Below are 23,028 nucleotides of genomic sequence, written 5' to 3'. Positions count from 1 at the left end.
ACCTCATGCTCTTCATGTATGGAATTCTGGTTGTTGTCTTTTCACACCTCTCCCCAGTTCCTCATCACCTCTTCCAAGATATGTTGAACAACAACAACAACTTGCATTTATATAGTGTCTTTAATGTATTAAAACGTCCCAAGATGCTTCACAGGAGCATAATCAGACAAAATTTGACACCAAGCCACATAAGGAGATATTAGGACAGGTGACCAATAGCTTGGTCAAAGAGGAGGAGAGAGAGGCGGAGATGTTTAGGGAGGGAATTACAGAGCTTTGGGCCTAGGCAACTGAAGGCACGGCCGCCAATGGTAGCGCGATTAAAATCAGGGATGTGCAAGAGGCACGAATTGGAGAAGCGCAGAGAACTTGGAGGGTTGTGGGGCTGGAGGAGGTCACAGAAATAGGGAGGAGCGAGGCTATGGAGGGATTGAAAACAAGGATGAGAATTTTAAAATCGAAGCATTGTCAGACGCTGCCAGCCAATTTAGGTCGGCGGTGATGGGTGAACAGCACTTGGTGCAAGTTTAGGAAAAGGGTAGCAGAGTTTTGGATGTGCTCATGTTTATAGAGGGTGGAAGAAAGGAGGCTGGCCAGATGACCATTGGAATTGTCAAAGCTGGAGGTAGCAAAGGCATGGATGAGGGTTTCAGCAGCGGATGAGCTGAGGCAAAAACGGGTGGAAGTAGGCGGTCTTGGTGATGGAGAGGATGTGGGGTCGGAAGCTCATCTCAGGGTCAAATAGGACGCCAAGGTTGTGAACAGTCTGGTTCAGCCTCAGTGGCCAGGGAGAGAGATGGAGTCGGTGGCTGGGGACCGAAGACAATGGCTTCGGTCTTCCCAATATTTAGTTGGAGGAAATTTCTGCTCATCCAGGACTGGATGTCAGAGAAGCAGATACACTTCCACCAGCTCTGGTATCTTGCCCTATAGATCATTCTTCACGTTTCAGCTTAAATGGTGCATATCAACATGCTCTTTGACTATGGAGGTGGCATCACAGCGAAGAATGAACCTGTTCTCTCAGGATCTCTATTGTCTGTTTAATTGTGTAGTTTCCAGCTGGGGCCACCATTGGGAGATGGAGCCCTTCCTGATCTCTTCCAACCTGGTGACCTTAGAGATCAATTGTAGTGCTACCTTAAAGATCAACTAATTCCGTGTAGGTCAGGAATTGAACCATCGACCTTTGTGATCTTTGCTGGTCACTATTAATGCATAACCCCACTAAACCATCGGGACGCCCTCCCATGACTCCAGTTTTTTTTTAAAAAAGTTATTAGATAATTAATAAAAGTAAGAATTGTGTATGTCACATCAGGTTTCAGTTGAGCCCTTTCTGTAATCTGAAAGTGGGATCCCTTTGTCTCTGCTGAACCGCTTATGGCATTTATTTGACAGTAACAATTTCAATGCAGAAACACGGAACTTGTTGAAGAGTGTAACAATGCAAAGTATTCTATCGAAATATAAAACTGTTTTACTTTCACTTGTTGTTCACTAGCCAAAAAAACTATTTCCAGAATAAAAACAGAAAATTCTGGAAACACTTAGCAGGTCAGGCAACAACTGTGGACAGAGGAACAGAGTCAAGTCGATCAGAACTCTGGACAATCCGGACTGGTTGGGGGCTTGATTTTCAGGTTTCGAAGCAGTGGCCTGGATCAAGTTTTCTTAGTCTGATCTGTGGGGCACTTTCAGGAGGTACGGTATGTGTCTTTTCAGACAGGTGTGCAGAAGAAGACATGTTAAAGGAAGGGCTACAGACCTATTTTTAAAAAGCGCAGTTGCCTTTGCCCTGGTCCGATATGCACCTGACTAGTTTGCACTACAGCTTATGATTTGGTTTTACACCCATTAAGCTAAGCTGCCTTTAGTTTCTCCTGAGCCAGATTCATGATACCCAGGAGCTGCTATGTAAATAGCTTTACTTTAGTAGACGTAACCTGAGAACGGAATTGGAGAGATCCAACTACCCTTTAAGCCTGTGTACAACATCCACTTCAAGTCACTGAAGCACAGGGGAAACATCCAACTATGGAAGTGTTGCAGAGAAGGGAGCGAGGCTGACACACCCCTCCCCCAGTGTCAGAACAGAGTTATGAAAGAAAGAAAGACTCTCATTTATATAGCACCTTTTAGGACATCCCAAAGTGCTTTACAGCCAACAAAGTACAGGTTAGACACGCTTGGACTCCATGAAAAGAGGAGAATGGGAGCTGATTTTACTGAAGTGCATGAGATATTAAGTGTAATAGAAAAGGTTAATCCTGAGCGTTATTTGAGGTGAAACCAGGACTGGTAGACGTAGGTACAAATTGGTAAAAGGCAAGTTCAGGGCTGATGTCAGGAAACATAACTTCACACAGAGTGATGGGCATCTGAAAGGGTTTGGAGGCAAAAACTCTGGAGTCATTCAAGAGGCAGTGATGGAGGGGGAATATTATAGGTTTCTTTGACAGGATGAGTTAACTGGGCTGAATGAGCTTCAACATCCGTACTTTGCGCAAAGGTCAGTGTGATTTGTGTGGGATGATTCTCTAGCAGCCAGTGGTCAAAAGATTACAAGTCAATGTATTTAAAGTGTATCTCCGAACATTCCTTAATTCTGGTCCTGAAATATCACAGCCTGCCTTGTACCTTTACAGCATGTTCTAGAGCCAACCAGAGAGCAGGCTATTCTAGATCTGGTAATGTATAAAGAGACAGGATTAATTAATGACCTCATTGTAAAGGAGCCTCTGGGTAGCAGTGATCACAAAATGATTGAATTTTGCATTCAGTTTGAGGGAGAGAGAGTAAGTCTAAGACTAGTGTTTTAAACTTAAATAAGGTCAATTATGAGGGAATGAAGACAGAGCTGGCTAAAGTGAACTGGGAACTTAGGTTGAGGGATAGGTCAGTAGAGATGCAGTGGCAGACATTTAATGAGATATTTCATAACACTCAGCAAAGATACATTCTAGTGAGAAAGAAAGACTCTAGGGGAAGGACGTACCATCCGTGGCTAACTAAGGAAGTTAAGGGTAGCATCAAATTGAAAGAAAACGCAAACAATTCCACGAAGATTAGTGACAGGTCAGAAGATTGGTCAGAATGTAAAAAAACAGCAAAGAATGACTAAAAGAATAATAAGGAGAGAGAAAGCTAGCTAGAAATATAAAAAGAGATAGTAAGAGTTTCTACAGGTATTTAAAAAGGAAAAGAGTAAGTGAAGTGAGTGTTGGTCCTCTAGAGAGAGTGTCTGGGGAATTAATAATGGAGAATAAGGAAATGGTGGATGAATTGAACAGATATTTTGTGTCCATCTTCACTGTAGAGGATACAAATAACATGTCAGAAATAATTGTGAATCAAGAGGTAAAAGGGAGGGAGGAACTTAAAACATTTACAATCACCAGGGAAAGGGTTCTGAAAAAAAAATATTAGAACTAAAAGCTGACAAGTCCCCAGGTCCTGACGGACTTCATCCTAGGGTCTTAAAGGAAGTGGCTGCACAGATAGTAGTTGCATTGGTATTAATTTTCCAAAATTCCCTAGATTCTGGAATGGTCCCATCAGATTGGAAAATAGCAAATGTAACTCCTCTATTCAAGAAAGGAGGGAGAGAGAAAGCAGGAAACTACAGGCCAGTTAACTTAACATCTGTCATAGGGAAAGTGATAGAATCTATTATTAAGGAGGTTATAGCAGGGCACTTAGAAAATCTCAATGCAATCAGGCAGATTTAACACGGCTTTGTGAAAGGGAAATAGTGTTTGACTGATTTATTCAAGTTCCTTGAGGAAATAACAAGTAGTGTGGATAAAGTGGATCCTGTGGATGTGGTGTACTTGGATTTTCAGAAGGCTTTTGACAAGGTGCCACATCAAAGGCTACTACACAAAGTAAGAGCTCATTGTGTAGGGGGTAACATATTAACATGGATAAAGGATTGGTTAGCTAAAGGAAACAGAGAGTAGGCATAAATGGGTCATTTTCAGGTTGGCAACATGTAATGAGTGGAGTGCCACAGGGATCAATGATGGGGCCTCAACTATTTACAATCTATATCAATGACTTGGATGGAGGGACCGAATGTATGGTTGCTAAATTTGCTGATGACACAAAGGTAGGTAGGAAAGTAAGTTGTGAAGAGGACATAAGGAGTCTGCAAAGAGATATAGACAGGTTAAGTGAGTGGGCAAAAATGTGGCAGACGGCGTATAATGTGGGAAAATGTGAACTTGTCCATTTTTGCAGGAGGAATAGAAAAGCAGTATATTTAAATGGAGAGAGATTGCAGAACTCTGAGGTACAGAGGGATCTTGCTGTCCTAGTATATGAATCACAAAAAGTTAGTATGCAGGTACAGCAAGTGATTAGAAAGGCAAATGGAATGTTGTCATTTATTGCAGGAGGAATGGAATATAAAAGTAGAGATGTTTTGCTACAGTTGTACAGGGCATTGGTGAGACCACATCTAGAATACTGTGTGCAGTTTTGGTCTCCTTATTTAAGAAAGGACATAATTGTTTTGGAGGCGGTTCAGAGAAGGTTCACTCGACTGATTCCTGGGATGAGGGGGTTATCTTATGAGGAAAGGTTGGACAAGTTGGGCCTATATACACTGGAGTTTAGAAGAATGAGAGGTGATCTTATTGAAACATATAAGATCCTGAGGGGACTAGAAGGGGTAGATGCTGAGGGGATATTTCCCCTTGTGGGAGAGACTAGAACTAGGGACCACTGTTTAAAAATAAGGGATCTCCCATTTAAGACGGAGATGAGGAGAATTTTTTCCTCTGAGGGTCGTGAGTCTGTGGAACTCCCTTCCCCAGAGAGCGGTGAAGGCAGGGTCATTGAATATTTTTACGGCTGAGTTAGAGAGATTCCTGATTAACAAGGGAGTCAAAGGTTATAGTAGGTAGATGGGAAAGTAGGGTTGAGGTCACAATCTGATCATCCATGATCTTATCAAATGGCAGAGCAGGCTCGAGGGGCCGAATGGCCTAATCCTGCTCTTAATTTGTCATTTGTATGGCTTGCTGTCCGTTTCTGGCTCTTTCTGTTCTTATTCCATAACTTTTGTTAATTAAATTGTTTCAAATATGAACATCCTGATTCTTTTTTTCAATCTTGCTTTTAATAGTCCTCCCAGGTACAGCATCTCCAGTGATGGATTGCATTCATTTCAGATCAGCGTGACCTCGACTGATAATGTTGTCCCAGGATTTCAGCTGAAGGTTCCCTAGTTCAGGTGTCAGGTTGTATCAGCTTGATGTCAGTAGTGGTTTTTTCCCACTAGGGAAAAAAGAAGTAATGCTTTATGGCAGGTAGTTTGGTGTAGTTCCTGCTTCACGATCAGGGCATCTCAATAAATCAACAGGAACAGCTTCTTAATTTCTGTCATAAGCTGCATTTAAAACTTTAATGCACGTCAAGTCATAACATGAATGTGGAGCTGTAGTGAAACAGGTTGAAAGGCTGAAATTCTTGTTTATATTTTTTCTCATTTTTAACAAAAAAAGGTTGTTGACGGGCCATCGGTGTTTTATTTTTATCACCCAGGAACTTTCCAACTTTGGAAAATGTAGAAAGAAAGAGGAAAGTGGGTCAAGAAAAGGAAGAACGAGGAGAGGTGCTGCAAACACGGCAGTTTGGGTAAGTGTCCCTCTCCTCCTGAGTCTCGCTGGGCACAGAAAATCCCACCCGCCTTCCTGGGGTTCGCCCGAGTGGCTGCTCATGTATGAGTCTTGAAGGTGAGTGTGACCAGGCTCTTAGACCATGGAGGCCATCACATTGAACCAGAACAGTCTCACTTGATGCCAATGCACTAATGTTCGAGTGATCAGGAGCAGGAACCTTTAGCTGATGGGTTTTCAGCCAGCTCCATAAGTTTGGGGCTAATTGCGGTACCTCAGCTGCTCCATTCTATGCTGTTTTCCCAAAAGTACAAGTAGAATTACACTAGAATTTTGCAGTTATGTTTCTAGTACATAATACTAAGACCCATTGAGTGTTTCTTGCATTGTACCTGTGTTTACAGATGCTATTGCCTGTTGCAGTGTTATATTTTATGTAGTACTGTGATGAAACGTCACATGTTTGTTCATTGTGGTACCCCCACTGTTGTCCTAGTTGAGATCAGCCACTGAGTTCCGTCAGGTAGATGGGCAGCTAGATTTAGCTAATTTAACATTGTTGGATAGTCAAAGTTAGAAATATCAATCGCAATATTGCACATAAATGCCTGTTTTAATTAAATCATTGTATATATCCATGTGGTGACGGTGCTCCCACAGTGCTGTTGGGTAGGGAGTTCCAGGATTTTGATCCAGCGACCATGAAGGAACGGCGATATATGTCCAAGTCGGAATGGTGTGTGACTTAGAGGGGAACTTGGAGGTGATGGTTGCATTAGTAATATTGTATTTCACGGATAGGAGAACATTCCATGAGCGTGGAGGAGTTGCATTTAAAAAAAATAATAAATGCATGCCCTAAGGCTGAGGTAGGTTGCTGATCAGCATACATGTGGACTGTTGCACTGAGTTCTCCTTTCCTGCAGATATTTCTAGGTATCTATACACTAAAGAAGCATTTTCACAAGTGATGTTCAAGTACAGTTTGTTTTTTTAGTTCTTGAGTGAGCCTTTTAATTACAGTAAATTGACTGTTCCATTTCTCTTTCATCCCCACATATAAAACTACAGTAGGGGTTTAAGTGTGAAGTGACAACTTGGCAAGCTGGCTCTGTCCTTTACTTTCCAGCTATAAACTCGTGTGGTTTCTTGCTGTTGAATTATGGATTACAGGACAGTGATGGCACATTCTTAGTGACCCTTTCTTTTGCCAGCAAAATGAAGGGAAAATGGAAAAGCCCTCAAATCAGGGGAGAAAGACGCTTCTGCGGAAAGTTTAAAAAAGGATATGGAGACCATTTTGATGGAACATTCAATAGTGAGCAGGAAGAACAAAATGCAAGGGAACAGGCTGGTCCCACACAGCCCAATGGGACGTGCTGTAAGATACCAGAAATCAAGGAACAAAACAAAGCTTGTGGAAAAGACGTGGACCCTCTCAGCATTTTGGCACAAAGTGATGCAGGTATGTGTTAGAGACTTCTGAATGTATATATCTACCATAATTGTGTGACACTTTCAAGATGGGACACAAGAAAGAAAAAGATTTGCATTTATATAATGCCTTTCACAACCCTCTGGACGTCCCAAAGCGCTTTACAGCAAGTACTTTTGAAGTGCAGTCACTGTTGTAATGTTGGAAACAACTCACCGACAATGAGCTCCCACGAACAGCACTGAGATAAACAAACAGATAATCTGTTTCGGTGATGTTGAGGGATAAATATTGGCCAGAACACCGGGAGAAACATAGGAACAGGAATAGGCCATTTAGCCTCTCAAGCCTGTTCCGCCATTCACTGAGTTCATGGCTGATCTGTGACCTAACTCCACATAGCCGCCTTAGCCCCATATCCCCTTAATACCTTTGGTCAAAAATCTATCAATCTCAGATTTAAAATTAACAATTGAGCTAGCATCAACTGCCGTTTGCAGAAGAGAGTTCCAAACTTCTGCCACCCTTTGCGTGTAGAAGTGTTTCCTAACTTCACTCCTAATTTCACTCGTAATTTCTCGACAACAGATGTTAGGCTAACTGGACTATAATTCCCTGGTTTCCCACTCTCACCTTTCTTAAATAGCGGAGTGACGTGCAATTTTCCAATCTAAAGGAACGGTTCCTGAATTGAGAGAACTTTAGGAGATTAGTTCGGGCATCTGCAATGTTCTCACCTACTTCCTTTAATCCCTGGGATGGAAACCATCTGGTCCTGGGGATTTGTCATTCTTTAGTGCCATTATTCTCTTTATTAATGTTAATTCGCTTACGTTAATTATGGTGAGTCCCTGATTCAAAATTACTTTCCTTGGGGTGTCCGGCATGCTATTCTCTTCCTCTGCTGTAAGTACTGACACACAGTAATTATTTAACATGTCTGCCATTTCCTTATTTTCATTTACAATATCCCCATTATCAGTTTTTAAGGGGCCCACATTGCTCTTGACCACCCTCTTTTTCCTAATTGTAAAAGTTTTTTGTGTTGATTTTGATATCCCTTGCAAGTTTCTTTTCATACTCCCTTTTTGTAGCACATTCTATCTGTTTTGTCACCCGTTGCTGTTCGTATCTCTCCCTGTCGCCTGAATCTGTGCTATTTTTTTGTATTTTTGTATGCTTTTTCTTTTAGTTTTATGTTGTCCCTTACCTCTTTTGTTGTCCATGGCTTTTTTTCTGGCAGCTGGAGCTCTTGCCCCTTAGAGATATAAACTGGTTTTCTATTGCATTAAATTCATTTTTGAACTCCTCCCACTGATCTTCTGTTGTTTTACCCATTAATAGATTTGCGCAGTTTACTGTGGACAGTCTCTGTCTCATCCTGTTGAAGTCGGCCTTACCTAAATTTAGAATCTTAGTCGCTGATACGGGTTTCTCCCTTTCAAACACAACATTGAACTCGATCATATTATGATCGCTGTTAGGTAAATGTTCATGCACCATTAGGCTGTTAACTAAATCTGGCTCATTTCTCAGTATTAAATCTAACATGACCTGCCCCCTTTTGGTTCCAGGACATTACCATTATTCAAGAAGGGGAGTAGGGAAAAACCGGGGAACTACAGGCCAGTGAGCCTAACATCAGTGGTAGGAAAATTATTGGAAAAAATTCTGAAGGACAAAATTAGTCTCCACTTGGAGAAGCAAGGATTAATCAGGATAGTCAACATGGCTTTGTCAAGGGAAGATCATGTCTGACTAATTTGATTGAATTTTTTGAGGGGGTGACTAGGCGTGTGGATGAGGGTAACGCAGTGGATGTGGTATACATGGATTTCAGTAAGGCCTTCGATAAAGTCCCCCACAGGAGACTGGTCAAGAAGGTACGAGCCCATGGAATCCAGGGTGCCTTGGCACTTTGGATACAAAACTGGCTTAGTGGCAGAAGGCAGAGGGTGATGGTCGAAGGTTGTTTTTGTGACTGGAAGCCTGTGGCCAGTGGGGTACCACAGGGATCGGTGCTGGGTCCCTTGCTGTTTGTGGTCTACATTAATGACTTGGATATGAATGTAAAAGGTATGATCAGTAAGTTCGCTGATGATACAAAAATTGGTAGGGTGGTAAATAGCGAGGAGGATAGCCTCAGTCTGCAGGACGATATAGATGGGTTGGTCAGATGGGCGGAACAGTGGCAAATGGAATTTAACCCGGAAAAGTGCGAGGTGATGCACTTTGGAGGGACTAACAAGGCAAGGGAATACACAATGAATGGGAGGACCCTAGGCAAGACAGAGGGTCAGAGGGATCTTGGTGTGCAAGTTCACAGATCCCTGAAGGCGGCGGAACAGGTAGATAAGGTGGTAAAGAAGGCATATGGGATACTTGCCTTTATTAGCCGAGGCATAGAATATAAGAGCAAGGAGGTTATGATGGAGCTGTATAAAACACTGGTTAGGCCACAGCTGGAGTACTGTGTGCAGTTCTGGTCGCCACACTACAGGAAGGATGTGATCGCTTTGGAGAGGGTGCAGAGGAGATTCACCAGGATGTTACCAGGGCTGGAGCGCTTCAGCTATGAAGAGAGACTGGGAAGATTGGGTTTGTTTTCCTTGGAGCAGAGGAGGCTGAGGGGGGACATGATTGAGGTGTACAAAATTATGAGGGGCACAGATAGGATGGATACTAAGGAGCTTTTTCCCTTCGTTGAGGGTTCTATAACAAGGGGACATAGATTCAAGGTAAAAGGCGGGAGGTTTAGAGGGGATTTGAGAAAGAACTTTTTCACCCAGAGGGTGGTTGGAGTCTGGAACTCACTGCCTGAAAGGGTTGTGGAGGCAGGAACCCTCACAACATTCAAGAAGCATTTGGATGAGCACTTGAAATGCTATAGCATACAAGGCTACGGACCAAATGCTGGAATATGGGATTAGAGTAGACAGGGCTGATGGCCGGCGCGGACACGATGGGCCGAAGGGCCTCTATCCGTGCTGTATGACTCTATGACTCTATGACATATTGTTGCAGAAAGCTGTCCTGAACACTCAAGAAATTTGCTACCTTTCTGACATGAGCTCGTCTGCTTATCCCAATCTATATGAAAGTTAAAATCCCCCATTAAAACCACTCTACCTTTGCTACGTGCTTGTCTAATCTCGGCATTTATACATTCTGCCACTTCACAGCTGCTACCGGGGGCCTTTAGACAGCTCCCACTACAGTCTTAAAATCCTCTTCTATTTCTTAATTCTATTCATAAAGTCTCCACTGCCTGCTTACCTGTCATTATATCCTCTTATCATTGAAGTAATTTCATCCTTAATCACCTAAGGCAGCTCCTCTCCCTCCATCAGTTTCCCTATCCTTCCTATAGACCTTATAGCCTGGTATATTCAATTCCCAGTCCTGACCGTCGTGTAGCCATTCTAAAACAAATGAAAAGGGAGAGAGTAGAGTAATAGTCAGAATTATTCTTTAGGCACTACAGGTAAAGGGAAAGCTAAGATGTGAAGTGAGAAATGTGTGAGAAAAACAAATTAGAGCAGAAGGATAGGTTAGGGTGTGTGGCCCAAATAAGCGATCTTTATACAAACGCATGTTGTCACCCTCGAAGTTGAATTTGCGCCTGCAATTCAATTGTTTCTTTTACTCTGTGCATTTTTGTTTGTTTGAGTTCCTATTTATACTATGTCCCAGCACCCCCCCCCCCCCACCCCTTACTAGTTTAAAGTCCTCATGGTCGCCCTATTTACCCTTTCCGCTAGGACCCTGGTCCCAGCCTGGTTCAGGTGGAGCCCACCCCAACAGTACAGCTCCTTCCTGTCCCGTTACTGGTGCCAGTGTCCCATAAAATGGAACCCCTTTTTCCCCTCACCACTCCAGCCACACTTTTCTTCAAATAGTGCCATTGGAGGGCAGACAGAGCCTCAGTTTAATATCTCATCCGAAAGACGGCACCTCTGACAGTGCAGCGCTGGATTATGTGCTGAAGTCTCTGGAGTGGGGCATGAACCCACAACCTCTGACTCAGAGGTGGGAGTGCTACCCACGAGCCACGGCTAACACATAGACTCGGTGATCATGTGAAGAAAGAAGCAGGAAGATCAAAGAATTTTTTTTCATGCAGGTTTGAACGTGGGATGATTTGACACTAGTGGCCAAAGAGGCAGAAAGTGCCACATCATTTAAAAAAGGAATTAAGTATTTGAAATGGACAAATATAAAAGGATATGGGGAATGTGATTAGAGTGGACAGGTCCATTTGAAGAGCTAGCACCAACATAGGCGCAATGGGCTGAATTGCCTTTAGTGCTGTAATCTTTGAGATTCTGTAGAATGTTTATAAGGTATTAGTGCATCTGTACACTGGGTTTCTCTCAAAGGGCATTAGGAATTTCAGTAAACCTCAGAGAAAGAAACTTGCTGCTGTACTTAAAACAAAAGCAAAATACTGTGGATGCTGGAAATCTGAAATAAAAACAGAAAATGCTGGAAGCACTCAGCAAGTCAGGCAGCATCTGTGGAGAGAGAAACAGAGTTAACGTTTCAGGTCGATGACCCTTCGTCAGAACTGGAAGAAGTTAAGCGATCAACAGCTTTTAAGCAAGTACTTTAAACTAGAAGTGTATTCCTATAAACTAGAAGTGTATTCCTATAAACTAGAAGTGTATTCCTATAAACTAGAAGTGTATTCCTATAAACTAGAAGTGTATTCCTATAAACTAGAAGTGTATTCCTATAAACTAGAAGTGTATTCCTATAAACTAGAAGTGTATTCCTATAAACTAGAAGTGTATTCCTATACCCATGTAAATAATTTTTTAATTCATGGCACGCTTAATCAACTGGACCCAGACTGACAGACTTGTTGTTTCAATTTGCTGTTTGCAGTCTAATGGTGAATGCATGATCTGACTTGTGCGTAACTCTGAATTATTGGTATCAGTGTTCATGTACTAGTGAATCTCCTGTGGCTCTGCTCATGGTCAGTCAGAGGGAAATGCTTTGTTGTTTAGCTGTGCTTGTTGTAACAGGCTGAGAGGGGTAACAGCGCCACCTCTGGAGCAAGCAGGAATAAGGAGGAAGTTGCTATAATATTGGTTTTTAGAGGATACAGTGCCCTCCTGTGGAAGAAGTTCGAATAGCAAACATTACTGTTAGTGTTACTCACTTGAGCACTTTGCATACTCTTTTATTTTTTTATATATATATTGAAAATCTTGTGTCTGTGTGCGCTTTTGTTTACAAAACCTTGCTTCCGGTGTCACATTTTGTCAACTTTTTCACAGTTATAAATTCCTATGTCCACATTTCTAATGAAAACTGCCTATGTAAACTTGTCACGCTGCATGCCACCCACCTGATACTGGTGGCACTATGGCATCTCAGTTTGTGCTTCCCAATTCTTCACTCTGTACTGCAGCTCCTTTTCTCTGCTTCCCAAATTGCAGAAAGGCTTACTATTTAACTATAAATAATATAAAATAAAAGTATTCTATAAAAAATAAACTTGAAAATGGAGACTGAATTGTGCCTGTGTGCCCTGGTCTAATTATCCCCTGCCTGCTAACTGTGCTTGACCTGACAACCACACTCAGCCTTAACTCCGGTTTGCAACATCATGGGAGATAGACTAATGTGTATGTACCTATAATGGTCGATCTACCATGGCATTATAAACACGGAGTCAAGACCAGGCGCAGTCTTCTGGTCAAGCAGGGTTAGAGGGCAGGGCATTGCTGCAGCAGGACTGAGTGAGGACTGCGATAATGAAAGCCGGGGGGGAGGAGGAGGAGGAGGAGGGGGAGGGAGGGAAGAGGGTTCAGCGGGAAGAGATAAAGGAAGGAGGGTAGAGAAGGTGGAAGAATAAGGAGGAAAATGGGCAGAAGGGGGGGTGTGGAGGAGCAGGAGGAAAGATAGAATAGAGGAGAGGCAAGAGAGGGAAGGGGAGAGAAGCGAGAAGGAATGGTTAGAGGGGTGGGAGGTACCTTACCGAACAGCATGATCACTCCCACAGAACTTACCTTTTTATTGAAGGTTTTATACACAAAAATGAGAAATCTTGACAGCATTTGGTTCAAATTCAGAATTTTTTACTGCAATATGTGCCCAAGCATTGGCACCACCTCCATTGGGAATTTGAAGAAACATTCGATTTAATTCACTGCGCATTAATAGAAACTCCTCATACACCCATGCTTCCCCGCAGCTATAAATTTGCCCTATTTGATGCACAGTCCGTTGGTGAGCTGAGCTTCGGTGTTTAGGAAAGAAAGAAGAAAGAAAGATTTGCATTTATATAGCGCCTTTCACAACCTCAGGACGTCCGAAACCCTTTGCAGCCAATGAAGTCATTTTGAAGTGTAGTCACTTTTGTACTGTAGGAAACGTGGCAGCCAATTTTACCTCCACCCATAAGGGCAAACAGGGCCTCGGTTTAACGTCTTATCCGAAAGATGGCACTTCTGACGGTGCAGCACTCCCTCAGTACTGCACTGGAGTGTCAGCTTGTATTATGTGTTGGGGTGGGGCTCGAACCCACAATCTTCTGACTTGGAGGCGAGAGTGCTATCGAGGAGACACGGCTGACGCAAAACTGCAGAAATACCACTCCGACCTGGTAATAACGCAGGCAGTAAGCAGGAAAATACATCTGCTTTGAGGTTCACCAAACACACGGGTCTGTGAGCAGCAGTTGCAAAAAGCATGAGGCAGAGATTCTGTGAGGCACTGTAGATTGTGCTAATTGTGGGGTGAAGCACAGCACAGCAGGCTCTAGGCTTCGGAGGCAGCAAACTTACAATGTTTACAAATAGAGCGATTAAAATCAAAACACAGTTACTTTTAAAATAAGAAAAACGTGGATTCCCATGGAGATCATGGAGAGGTTTTGCAAGACACTGAAACGGCATAACTTTTCCTCAAATATTGTTCATGTTAAGGAAACACAATTTTGGAACTAAATATTTATTTTCAAGTTTTAAAATATAGGAGAATTTAATAAATTGTTTAAGCTGAAAGTTGAGGGGGGAAAAACAAGATGGTGTTGGACAAAAGCAAAATACTGCAGATGCTGGAAATCTGAAATAAAAACAAAATGCTCGAAATACCCAGCAGGTCGGGCAGCAACTGTGGAGAGAGAAATAGTTAACGTTTCAGGACAAGATGTGAGAGTATGTTCTGAAATTTGTCCCACAGCCACCTGGTGGCCAGATTGTGCAATTACAAAGTGTGTGACAAGTTTACATAGGCAAATCCCATTCTAAATGTGGACATAGGAATTTATAATGGTAAAAAGTTGGCAAAAATTTGTCGACAGGAAATCTGCACAGATGTACGGTTTTTAATATGATATATAGATATTATTTGAAGTCTTCTGTAGGGCGCACACTTCCCGTCTGCAAACCTTACTTCCCATTGTCATAATTTGTGTTGATGCATTTCTGTCACCATTTACTGTTGTAAATTGCTGTATCAACATTTCCGTTCTGTTTTTATTCCTTAACTGCTAACTTTCCAATTTTAGATTTTTTGAAATTTGAACAAATTCCTTAAAAGTAAGAAATTCTACACTGCCACAAATTGTTGAAACGGTTAGTTCAGGCGATGAGTTTTATTTGTTTGTTCTCTTGGGGTTGTTCTTGCATGTAACACGGTGTCTCAGGCCCTTCAGTGCACTTTGAGTAATGGAGAGTTCGAGGCTGTCGCTGATAAGGGGCAAAAAAAACACAACACTGCTACAACGATCATTATACAATGGCTCAAACTGGTTGAAAACTAATATTTGACTCTTCCGTATGAGCATGTTAAGAAATTACAGGCAGATGGATTGAAATTACAGGCAGATGGATTGTGAGTGATTCCCACAGCACCGTACTGGTCGACAGGTCCGTGGTTCTTGGATATTGTGCACGTGTGTGTCATTTTTCTGGCCTGCCTGATCTTAGCAGCTGCATCGTGTCTGACTAGAATATTTTAGTTTCAAAGCTAGTAACTAAATTATTTTACATAACGGGCTGTGAAGATTGCCTGTCAGTCACTTCAGTTGCTGTGTTTGCCTCAGTGCCTCAGTGAAATAAACTACAAGGTGCCCGGCTGGTTCTCACTCGATTTCTGGCCTGCTGTCATTCACAGGGGTTTAGGTTTAAATCCCAGCCTCAACTGACGTTCAGATGTTGTTCACCCCGTGGGTTCTTTGCCAAGATGCTGGACCAAAATGTAACTGTATTCCATCTGGGCAGGAGAAAAAAAACCAGAAGGGGACTTCTCCTCATCTGCAGTATGGAGTAACATTAATGGCAACTGTCGAAGTATGTGACCTACTCTGTCCTCAGCTGCCACCAGAATACAGACTCCACAGAGGCCGATCAGCTGAATTTTACCAGGAGGGGAAAGAGTGTTTTCAGGCAGACCCACCAAACCATGGGTTTCTTCAAGTGACATGGGTGAGTCCATGATCTCTGAGATTATTGCAGCCAAGCAACTCAATCCAGCCTGGCACTCGACATCCTGGAACCAGCTGTACTCCGTACACCTCCGGGGCAGCTTTTGGTGCAGGCACAAGTGGAGCACCAAGCATCGCTCAGCCTACTATTGAATACATCCAATGCATTCAATTTATATGTTGTGCAATAAACACGGACCAGAAGCTCTGCAGTGCTGCTTGTTCCCAGGCAAAAACTAGCCGCAGCATTCCATTCGGGATGAAAGACCAACATTGAAACTAGGAGCCAATGTAGGTCCTTGAGCACTGAGGTGATGGGTGAGCGGGACTTGGTACGGGATAGGATAGGGCGGCAGAATATTGGATGAGCTGAGGTTTACAGAATGTGAAGGATGGGAGACTGGTCAGGGGAGCATTGGAATAGTTGAGTCTGGAGGTGACAAAGGCATCGTTCATCCCCCAACTGACAGCACCACAAAAGATGGGCCATTCATCTCATTCACTGCTTGTGGGACCTTGCTGTTTGCAAATTGGCTGTAGTGTTTGCTGCCGTAACAACAATAATGCATTTGTTTCAAAAGTAAAGCATTTGGGGATGCCCTGAGGGCATGAATAGTGCTAGATAAATGCAAGCTCTTTCTTGTGACCGTAACAACACCTTGTATTTAAATTTGCATTACCCTGCAATTTGTGTGTTTAAAAAAAAATGACACTCATCTACTTATGTACTCCTGCAGCGAAAAGGAGTAATGTAAATCATAGTTTATCATTTGGATATTAAAAGAAATATTTGTTAAATTGCTATTATTTTTCCTGTAATAGTATAAGTTCAGCCTTCCTTGCAATCTGAGCAAACACCCCAATTTAAAGTGGTTTCCTAATTTAACGTCATATCGGTAAACGGACAATCAGTGCCCAGCACAATCTTGGCGCTTTATATTAACAGCAAGAGACTGTACGGGAAATGAGCTTCCAAATAAAAAATACTCTGCTGTGGGCCCCGACAACAGAACCAGCGGCTAGACTGTGATCCGAATGGGAAGTCAGCTGGTGGCTGATGAGTCCAGTGTGTTTGTCAGTGTCTCTATCTCGAGCAGACCTCCGACAGAGCAGCCTTGGTGTCCCAGCTGTGAATGAGTTTGCAGTTTAGCCTTTTTTTTTTTGCAGGGTGCTGTTATTTCTTTTGTGTTTTCAGATGAGAATTCCTTCCCATTGAACACTTTATACATGATAGGAATTTTTTTTTTTAAAAAAAAACAGAAAATGTTGGAAATACGCCAGCAGATCAGTGGGCATCTACGGAGAGAAAAGGGACAGGTTAACGATTCCTTTCTCAGAACTCTGATGAAGAAGCCAACACCTGAAACGTTAACCTGTCCTTTTCTCTTCACAGGTGCTGACTGACCTCCTGCGTATTTCGTGTTTTCTGTTGCTCTTCCCAGCGTCTGTGGTTTTCTGTCTTGTGTTTATGCTGATAGGGTGAGATGAAGTAGGGTGGTAGGAGGCTCATGTGGAGCATGAGCACTAGCTGTTTCTCTGTTGTGATTTCTATGTAATTCTTTGTGTAACCTACTTTTTCCTCTTTTAAGGCTGCTTCAACGTCAGATTTTTTCACCCGCTGATAAAAATTATCGGGCCGGTTGGGGTTCCTGCAAATCATTATTCATCACTTGAATGCTCATACAGTCTGATTAATTATTAATAGATTTACAACCCAGTTTGTGTTTAAAAACCACAATACTCGCCTATTTATGCAGCCTGGGATATTAATTCTCTTCCCCCTTCTCTTGTGGATGTTGACGCGTTTGGGGCCTAGTTCCCCTGGTCCCACCACCTTGCCCTAGTGCCCATTCCAAACTTGTGGGCCTGGACTCGGATCCTGTCTTCTCCCATTGTCCATGCACTCTTGAGCAGATAGTGACCACCCTGACTGACGTTCCTCAGGATCCCCAGGGATGCTGAGGTCGGTTGTGGAACTCCCACTGAAATACTGCCCGAGATGATTGAACTCCCAACGCACCAGCAATCAAACCTGGAATTTCCGATTCAGCTCTCTGGCTGGGGAGGGGTCCATAGCAGTCCAGGCAATCTGCCGGGTCCCCAGTGGCCGGGGCCCAACACTGTTTTCAAGTCACCTCTGTTGACGATTTAGTGGATGATGTGTGTGTGTCTGAGAGAGAAAGGGACAATATCAGACCACCGAGGAAATGTCAGAGTTAAATCATATTGTGAGGAGTCATATTGGAAGGAGCTCTTGTGTTATCTGCTTTGCCAGACAGACTGACTGGATTAATTATGCACAGGCCTGTGACTGCCGGTTTGTACAACCCCCTGCTGGGGGAACTGTCTGTTTAGAGTTGGATTTTGACTGAAATGTGAAAGTGCTGAAAGGTTGTGTTTGGCCTTGCAGAGTCTGACAAGGACGAGGACAGAGCTGACGCTGAACAAGCAAAAATCACCGTTGTGCCAAAGCAGATAACATCAGGCCTGAGCTCACTGATGGCCAATTACGGCAGCTCGTCAGACAGTGAAAGCGACCAGGGGCCAGAGGGTAAATCTGAATAAGTGTCATTTTTATTCTCCTTTTGAGGAAAATTCCAGCCCCGGTGGGTTTTTTTTAGATCTATCATCACATTAAATTAAATTGTAAGATTTAAGAGTAGATGTAACTGTGTAGGTTTCATAGTTTTTCTTTACGACCCTAATTCCATAATCACAGATGTCAGACTGGATTAGCACAATGTTCTTTCACCTCTTCGACCTGGTTTGGATCCAGCCCGGGCTGTTGAGTATCTGATGGTTATATATGGAAGTTAGTATCCTTGCTCCTGCCTAAAACTATTACTTTAATAGTTCTTTGCCTGCGATAAACCACGAGCTTCGCATGGGCGTCACTTGGCTCAGGACATTTCCCTTTGAGCGTGGGCTTCAAGTTTTGGCTTTTGTGAGGCATAAACGGGGTCAAATTGCCTCAATGAAACTGTATCTGCTTAACATGGAATTGTTTGCAGTTACCTCTCGTTATTTGATTCCTGTTCAAAGTGTGTGAACTGATCCCCTTGCCGGATAGTCATTGGGGTCTCACTGCACGTACGTCTTTCCGATCAGCGAAGACCCCACCTGAAGGTGGATTGAGGCAACGTGGATAGAGAAATCTGGTCCATCAATGCCAAAGTTGGTTTAACTAAAGCCTACATTGGACACTTGATTCCTTGCGGGTTTATGAGCACAGTAATTGTTAAGCTGGGCCCCTTGTTACTCTGACTTCTCAGTAATGTGAAGATTTCAGATTTACTCAACCTAAGATGGCAGTAAAATTGGTACTGTTCTTTACACAATCAAAATGCAACATTAGAACTTGGCGTTTAATGAGATGAGAATTGGTTAGCAAGGCGTGCAGTTCGACATAACTATCCAGCCTGTTGGGCATTCTTATTAATGGTGCAGTAGTAATCCTTTGACTGGAGCAGAGAAATGTCAACATTTGCAATATCTCTTGTTAGAAATCCCTCTCCAGACTGTTGCCAAAGCTGTAGCAGAAAATAGAGTGTTACTGGGATCTGCACCAAGAAGTTCAAATGAGCAGGAAATGAAGGGATGTGCAAGCAGTATTGCAGACTCTGAATCACGCAGCCTGTTCAGTCCCAGGGGTAGAAGTAGAGGCAGAGGAAGAGGTCATGGCGCACAAGGAAGGAGACCTTTCCAGCAGCTATTAAAACGTCGGCCAACTCTACTTGAAATGGTAAGAGCCTTTCTCTGTATTTATACACTGCTGCTTTATGATATGTCATGGTTATGTTTAAAACACACCTTGTATGTTCTCCATTTCTAAAGCTGTTCAGAGTAACTCACTAGACTAAAAGATTAAATAAGGGAGCATAGAACTGTGTGTAAACATGTGTATAAATGTACTGTCATGTAATTTGGTCCTTTTACAGATTTGTCCTTGCCCCCTTTTCTCTCTCCCTCTGATCCTGGTATAGCTGACTTTTCTCCCCACCCCACAACCCAGGGGCCAATTGTAGTCTCTCTGCTGCTGCCTTGGCTGAGATCAGCCAGCTCGGTACAGTCTGGGATCAGCGTTCTTGATCTGTTGGCTCAGTCCCAACCATTAAGCCATTGGTTTATTACTAATTTTAAACAACCTTGAGGAAGTCCTCTCTTGTTAGCTGTTTAAGGATGGCCAGTAAGCTGGAAAGAACATTGGTTGCAGGAGGCCCGATGGTTGCAAGGGATGTCCAGTGTTCATATCTGAACTCTGAGAGGAGGTTAAACCTCTGATTGGAGCAGTTATTGCTCCTGGTAATGGAGTGTGTGTTCAGATAAGTGTATGGAAATCTGATCTCTCAAAACTGTACCATCTCTTTGGCCGTCACCGTAGTAACTTTACCCGTGGGTGCGGAGAGTTTGGTAGATTATTTCTTCCTCCTCGAGTCTTGAACTTCAAAAAGAAAACCATGTTTGCTTAATTTGGACCATGGGGGAGAGGTTGATAGGAAAACTGTTTTGATACAAGTCTGTGTAATGATGGGTAGGACAGCTGGGGTTGATCATATTACACGGAAAACGTTTCATTCCTTCTGAAACCTTTTGAAACAAGGTTCCTTAAGAGACTGGATGGTATAATCAAAGTCCGTTCATCTATAGGGATTGGCACTTCATCCACCCGAGACTGATAGATGAGTGTAATGATCCTAAGTCAAATGAGCTTTGGCAATCTCAACCAAGTATAAAGCTGTCTATAATTTGGCAAAGTTACCTACAATTTGGCAACCATACTCAGTCGGCACAAGGATAGGTAAGTGGAAAAATTCACACTAATGCAGTATGAGTTCTCTGTTGAAGCTGAGATTAAGGTACGTTGTTTGGGCAGGAACTAATGTGCTTTACACTGCACCCGGCGTTGCTTCACAATGATGACTGGTGCCAAAAGTGTAATGTGTTCTCTTCTCCAACACTGACATGTTTCACAGTGACCACAGCCACCGTTTAAATATTAAAATCAGGGAATAAACAATTCCATGAAATAACACACACATTGGAATGTCAGCAAGCAGTTTCACAGAGAGTACTGTAGATCAGAGAGAACTTTAGAAAATTGGAGATTTAATGTTTCCTTAACCCTTTATAGTGTTTGATTTTAAAATGGGGTCTTTCTGGTGAGGCTCCTCCTCCTAAGACTCGCCGTGATATCGTGCCACCATTAATCTGCTCTGTTTCCCGTGTTGCAGTTGCTGGCCCGTGACATACGCCACGAAAGGAATGTGATCTTGCAGTGTGTTCGGTACATCACAGAAAACAAGTTTTGGGGCCTTGAACCAAAGGTGAACGGAGTGACCGTAAGCAGTGTCTCGCCAGCGACTTCACGTGAAGGGGCTGTGCATGCATACACAACTGCGGAATGTAACGAGACGCACGGACTCGAGGTACACGCGCCTGAACCCGAGGTACACGCTGCTGAGAGCCCTAAAGCTGAAGGGAGTGGCCAAGACCCCACGTTAACCCCGTCGAATACAAAATCTGTATCCGCAGCAGAGCCACCTCGAGCAGCACGGGTAACGTTGCCTGCAGTGGATGATGAAATTTGGGAGATGCCAGAAATGATTTGCGAAGAGAGATGATCGAGCAGGACGCAAATGTTTTACACGGGGACGGGGAGAAGACTCTTTGACAGAAACGTGGTGAATTTGTACAGATCTGTATACCTGCAGTCTTTCCTTTAATATTTTAAAGGAATGTGAGAGAATAGAATTGATTTACTTCTAATAAATGAAACCGGTTAAATTCTTGTATTAAAAGATTTCGGGCGTTTCAAACTGTTCTTTGCTGAGTTCCAGACGTACACAGTATGTTTTATATAGGTGAGGAATCGGTATTTACTTGCGATTCTCAGTCATTAAGTTAATATTTTAACATAGGTTTCATACTTTTTACAGTAATTGTTCATTTTGTGAAAGTTTGAAATTCTGTATTTACTCTGGTGTCAAAATTATCCCGATTCCTTCTGTTCCCGTGAACTGCTGCACAGAATGATGTCATGAGTCAAAAAGTGAATGGAGCAGCTGCGATCTATCTGACGACCCCCCCCCCCCCAATAGAGGGATTAGTCCATCAAGAGTGCGGGGTGGTCGGGGAACCCAGTTAAAAGTTTATGCCTGTGAAGTTGAGAGTCGTAAACCTTCGCTCCATGAACACTCAAAATGCACTCAGAGCTGCTCTGCAACTTCCAGCTCCCCTGATGATTTTAAATCATTTAAAAGAACCTGTCGCGTGTGAACATGGCAGAATTTGTTTTTTTAAAACTTTAAAAGCTTCCATTTTACACCGCAGCTGCTGTGCTCCCTTACCGGCCCGGTGAAGTGCTCCCTTACCGGCCCGGTGAAGTGCTCCCTTACCGGCCCGGTGAAGTGCTCCCTTACCGGCCCGGTGAAGTGCTCCCTTACCGGCCCGGTGAAGTGCTCCCTTACCGGCCCGGTGAAGTGCTCCCTTACCGGCCCGGTGAAGTGCTCCCTTACCGGCCCGGTGAAGTGCTCCCTTACCGGCCCGGTGAAGTGCTCCCTTACCGGCCCGGTGAAGTGCTCCCTTACCGGCCCGGTGAAGTGCTCCCTTACCGGCCCGGTGAAGTGCTCCCTTACCGGCCCGGTGAAGTGCTCCCTTACCGGCCCGGTGAAGTGCTCCCTTACCGGCCCGGTGAAGTGCTCCCTTACCGGCCCGGTGAAGTGCTCCCTTACCGGCCCGGTGAAGTGCTCCCTTACCGGCCCGGTGAAGTGCTCCCTTACCGGCCCGGTGAAGTGCTCCCTTACCGGCCCGGTGAAGTGCTCCCTTACCGGCCCGGTGAAGTGCTCCCTTACCGGCCCGGTGAAGTGCTCCCTTACCGGCCCGGTGAAGTGCTCCCTTACCGGCCCGGTGAAGTGCTCCCTTACCGGCCCGGTGAAGTGCTCCCTTACCGGCCCGGTGAAGTGCTCCCTTACCGGCCCGGTGAAGTGCTCCCTTACCGGCCCGGTGAAGTGCTCCCTTACCGGCCCGGTGAAGTGCTCCCTTACCGGCCCGGTGAAGTGCTCCCTTACCGGCCCGGTGAAGTGCTCCCTTACCGGCCCGGTGAAGTGCTCCCTTACCGGCCCGGTGAAGTGCTCCCTTACCGGCCCGGTGAAGTGCTCCCTTACCGGCCCGGTGAAGTGCTCCCTTACCGGCCCGGTGAAGTGCTCCCTTACCGGCCCGGTGAAGTGCTCCCTTACCGGCCCGGTGAAGTGCTCCCTTACCGGCCCGGTGAAGTGCTCCCTTACCGGCCCGGTGAAGTGCTCCCTTACCGGCCCGGTGACACAAGTGGAACAGGCTTTGTTTCCTTTTGCCTGCTTTCTACGGGGTTGTGTCCTGATTGGGTGGTTAGGTTGCCCATCAGCTCATGTCATCTGATATTTCTTTGTTAGAATTTGCAGTTTGTTTATCTTTCAAGTAAAAGTCTGCGACTTTTCCCAACACTGCAGGAGTGGCATGGATGCGAAACGGTGCGAAGGACTGAAGCATTCATT

The 23,028-nt window shown here is 44.0% G+C and overlaps 1 protein-coding gene across 1 annotated transcript in view; it reads left to right on the top strand.

Moving 5' to 3' along the window:
* nufip1 (nuclear FMR1 interacting protein 1) overlaps window positions 1–21,299 on the top strand; it is a 44,357-nt gene extending 23,058 nt beyond the window's left edge. The window contains exons 6-10 of the mRNA XM_067992527.1: window positions 5,551–5,643; window positions 6,839–7,089; window positions 17,910–18,050; window positions 19,003–19,241; window positions 20,731–21,299. Of these exons, the coding sequence (XP_067848628.1) occupies window positions 5,551–5,643; window positions 6,839–7,089; window positions 17,910–18,050; window positions 19,003–19,241; window positions 20,731–21,120 (1,114 nt within the window). The 3' untranslated portion in view covers window positions 21,121–21,299. The remainder of the gene's footprint in view (window positions 1–5,550; window positions 5,644–6,838; window positions 7,090–17,909; window positions 18,051–19,002; window positions 19,242–20,730) is intronic.
* The last annotated feature ends 1,729 nt before the right edge of the window (window positions 21,300–23,028 follow it).

The sequence above is a fragment of the Heptranchias perlo genome, chromosome 11, assembly GCF_035084215.1.
Source record: "Heptranchias perlo isolate sHepPer1 chromosome 11, sHepPer1.hap1, whole genome shotgun sequence".
Lineage (NCBI taxonomy): Eukaryota > Metazoa > Chordata > Chondrichthyes > Hexanchiformes > Hexanchidae > Heptranchias > Heptranchias perlo.
Note: the sequence above shows the minus strand (reverse complement) of the source record. Positions and strands in the feature narration are given on the sequence as shown.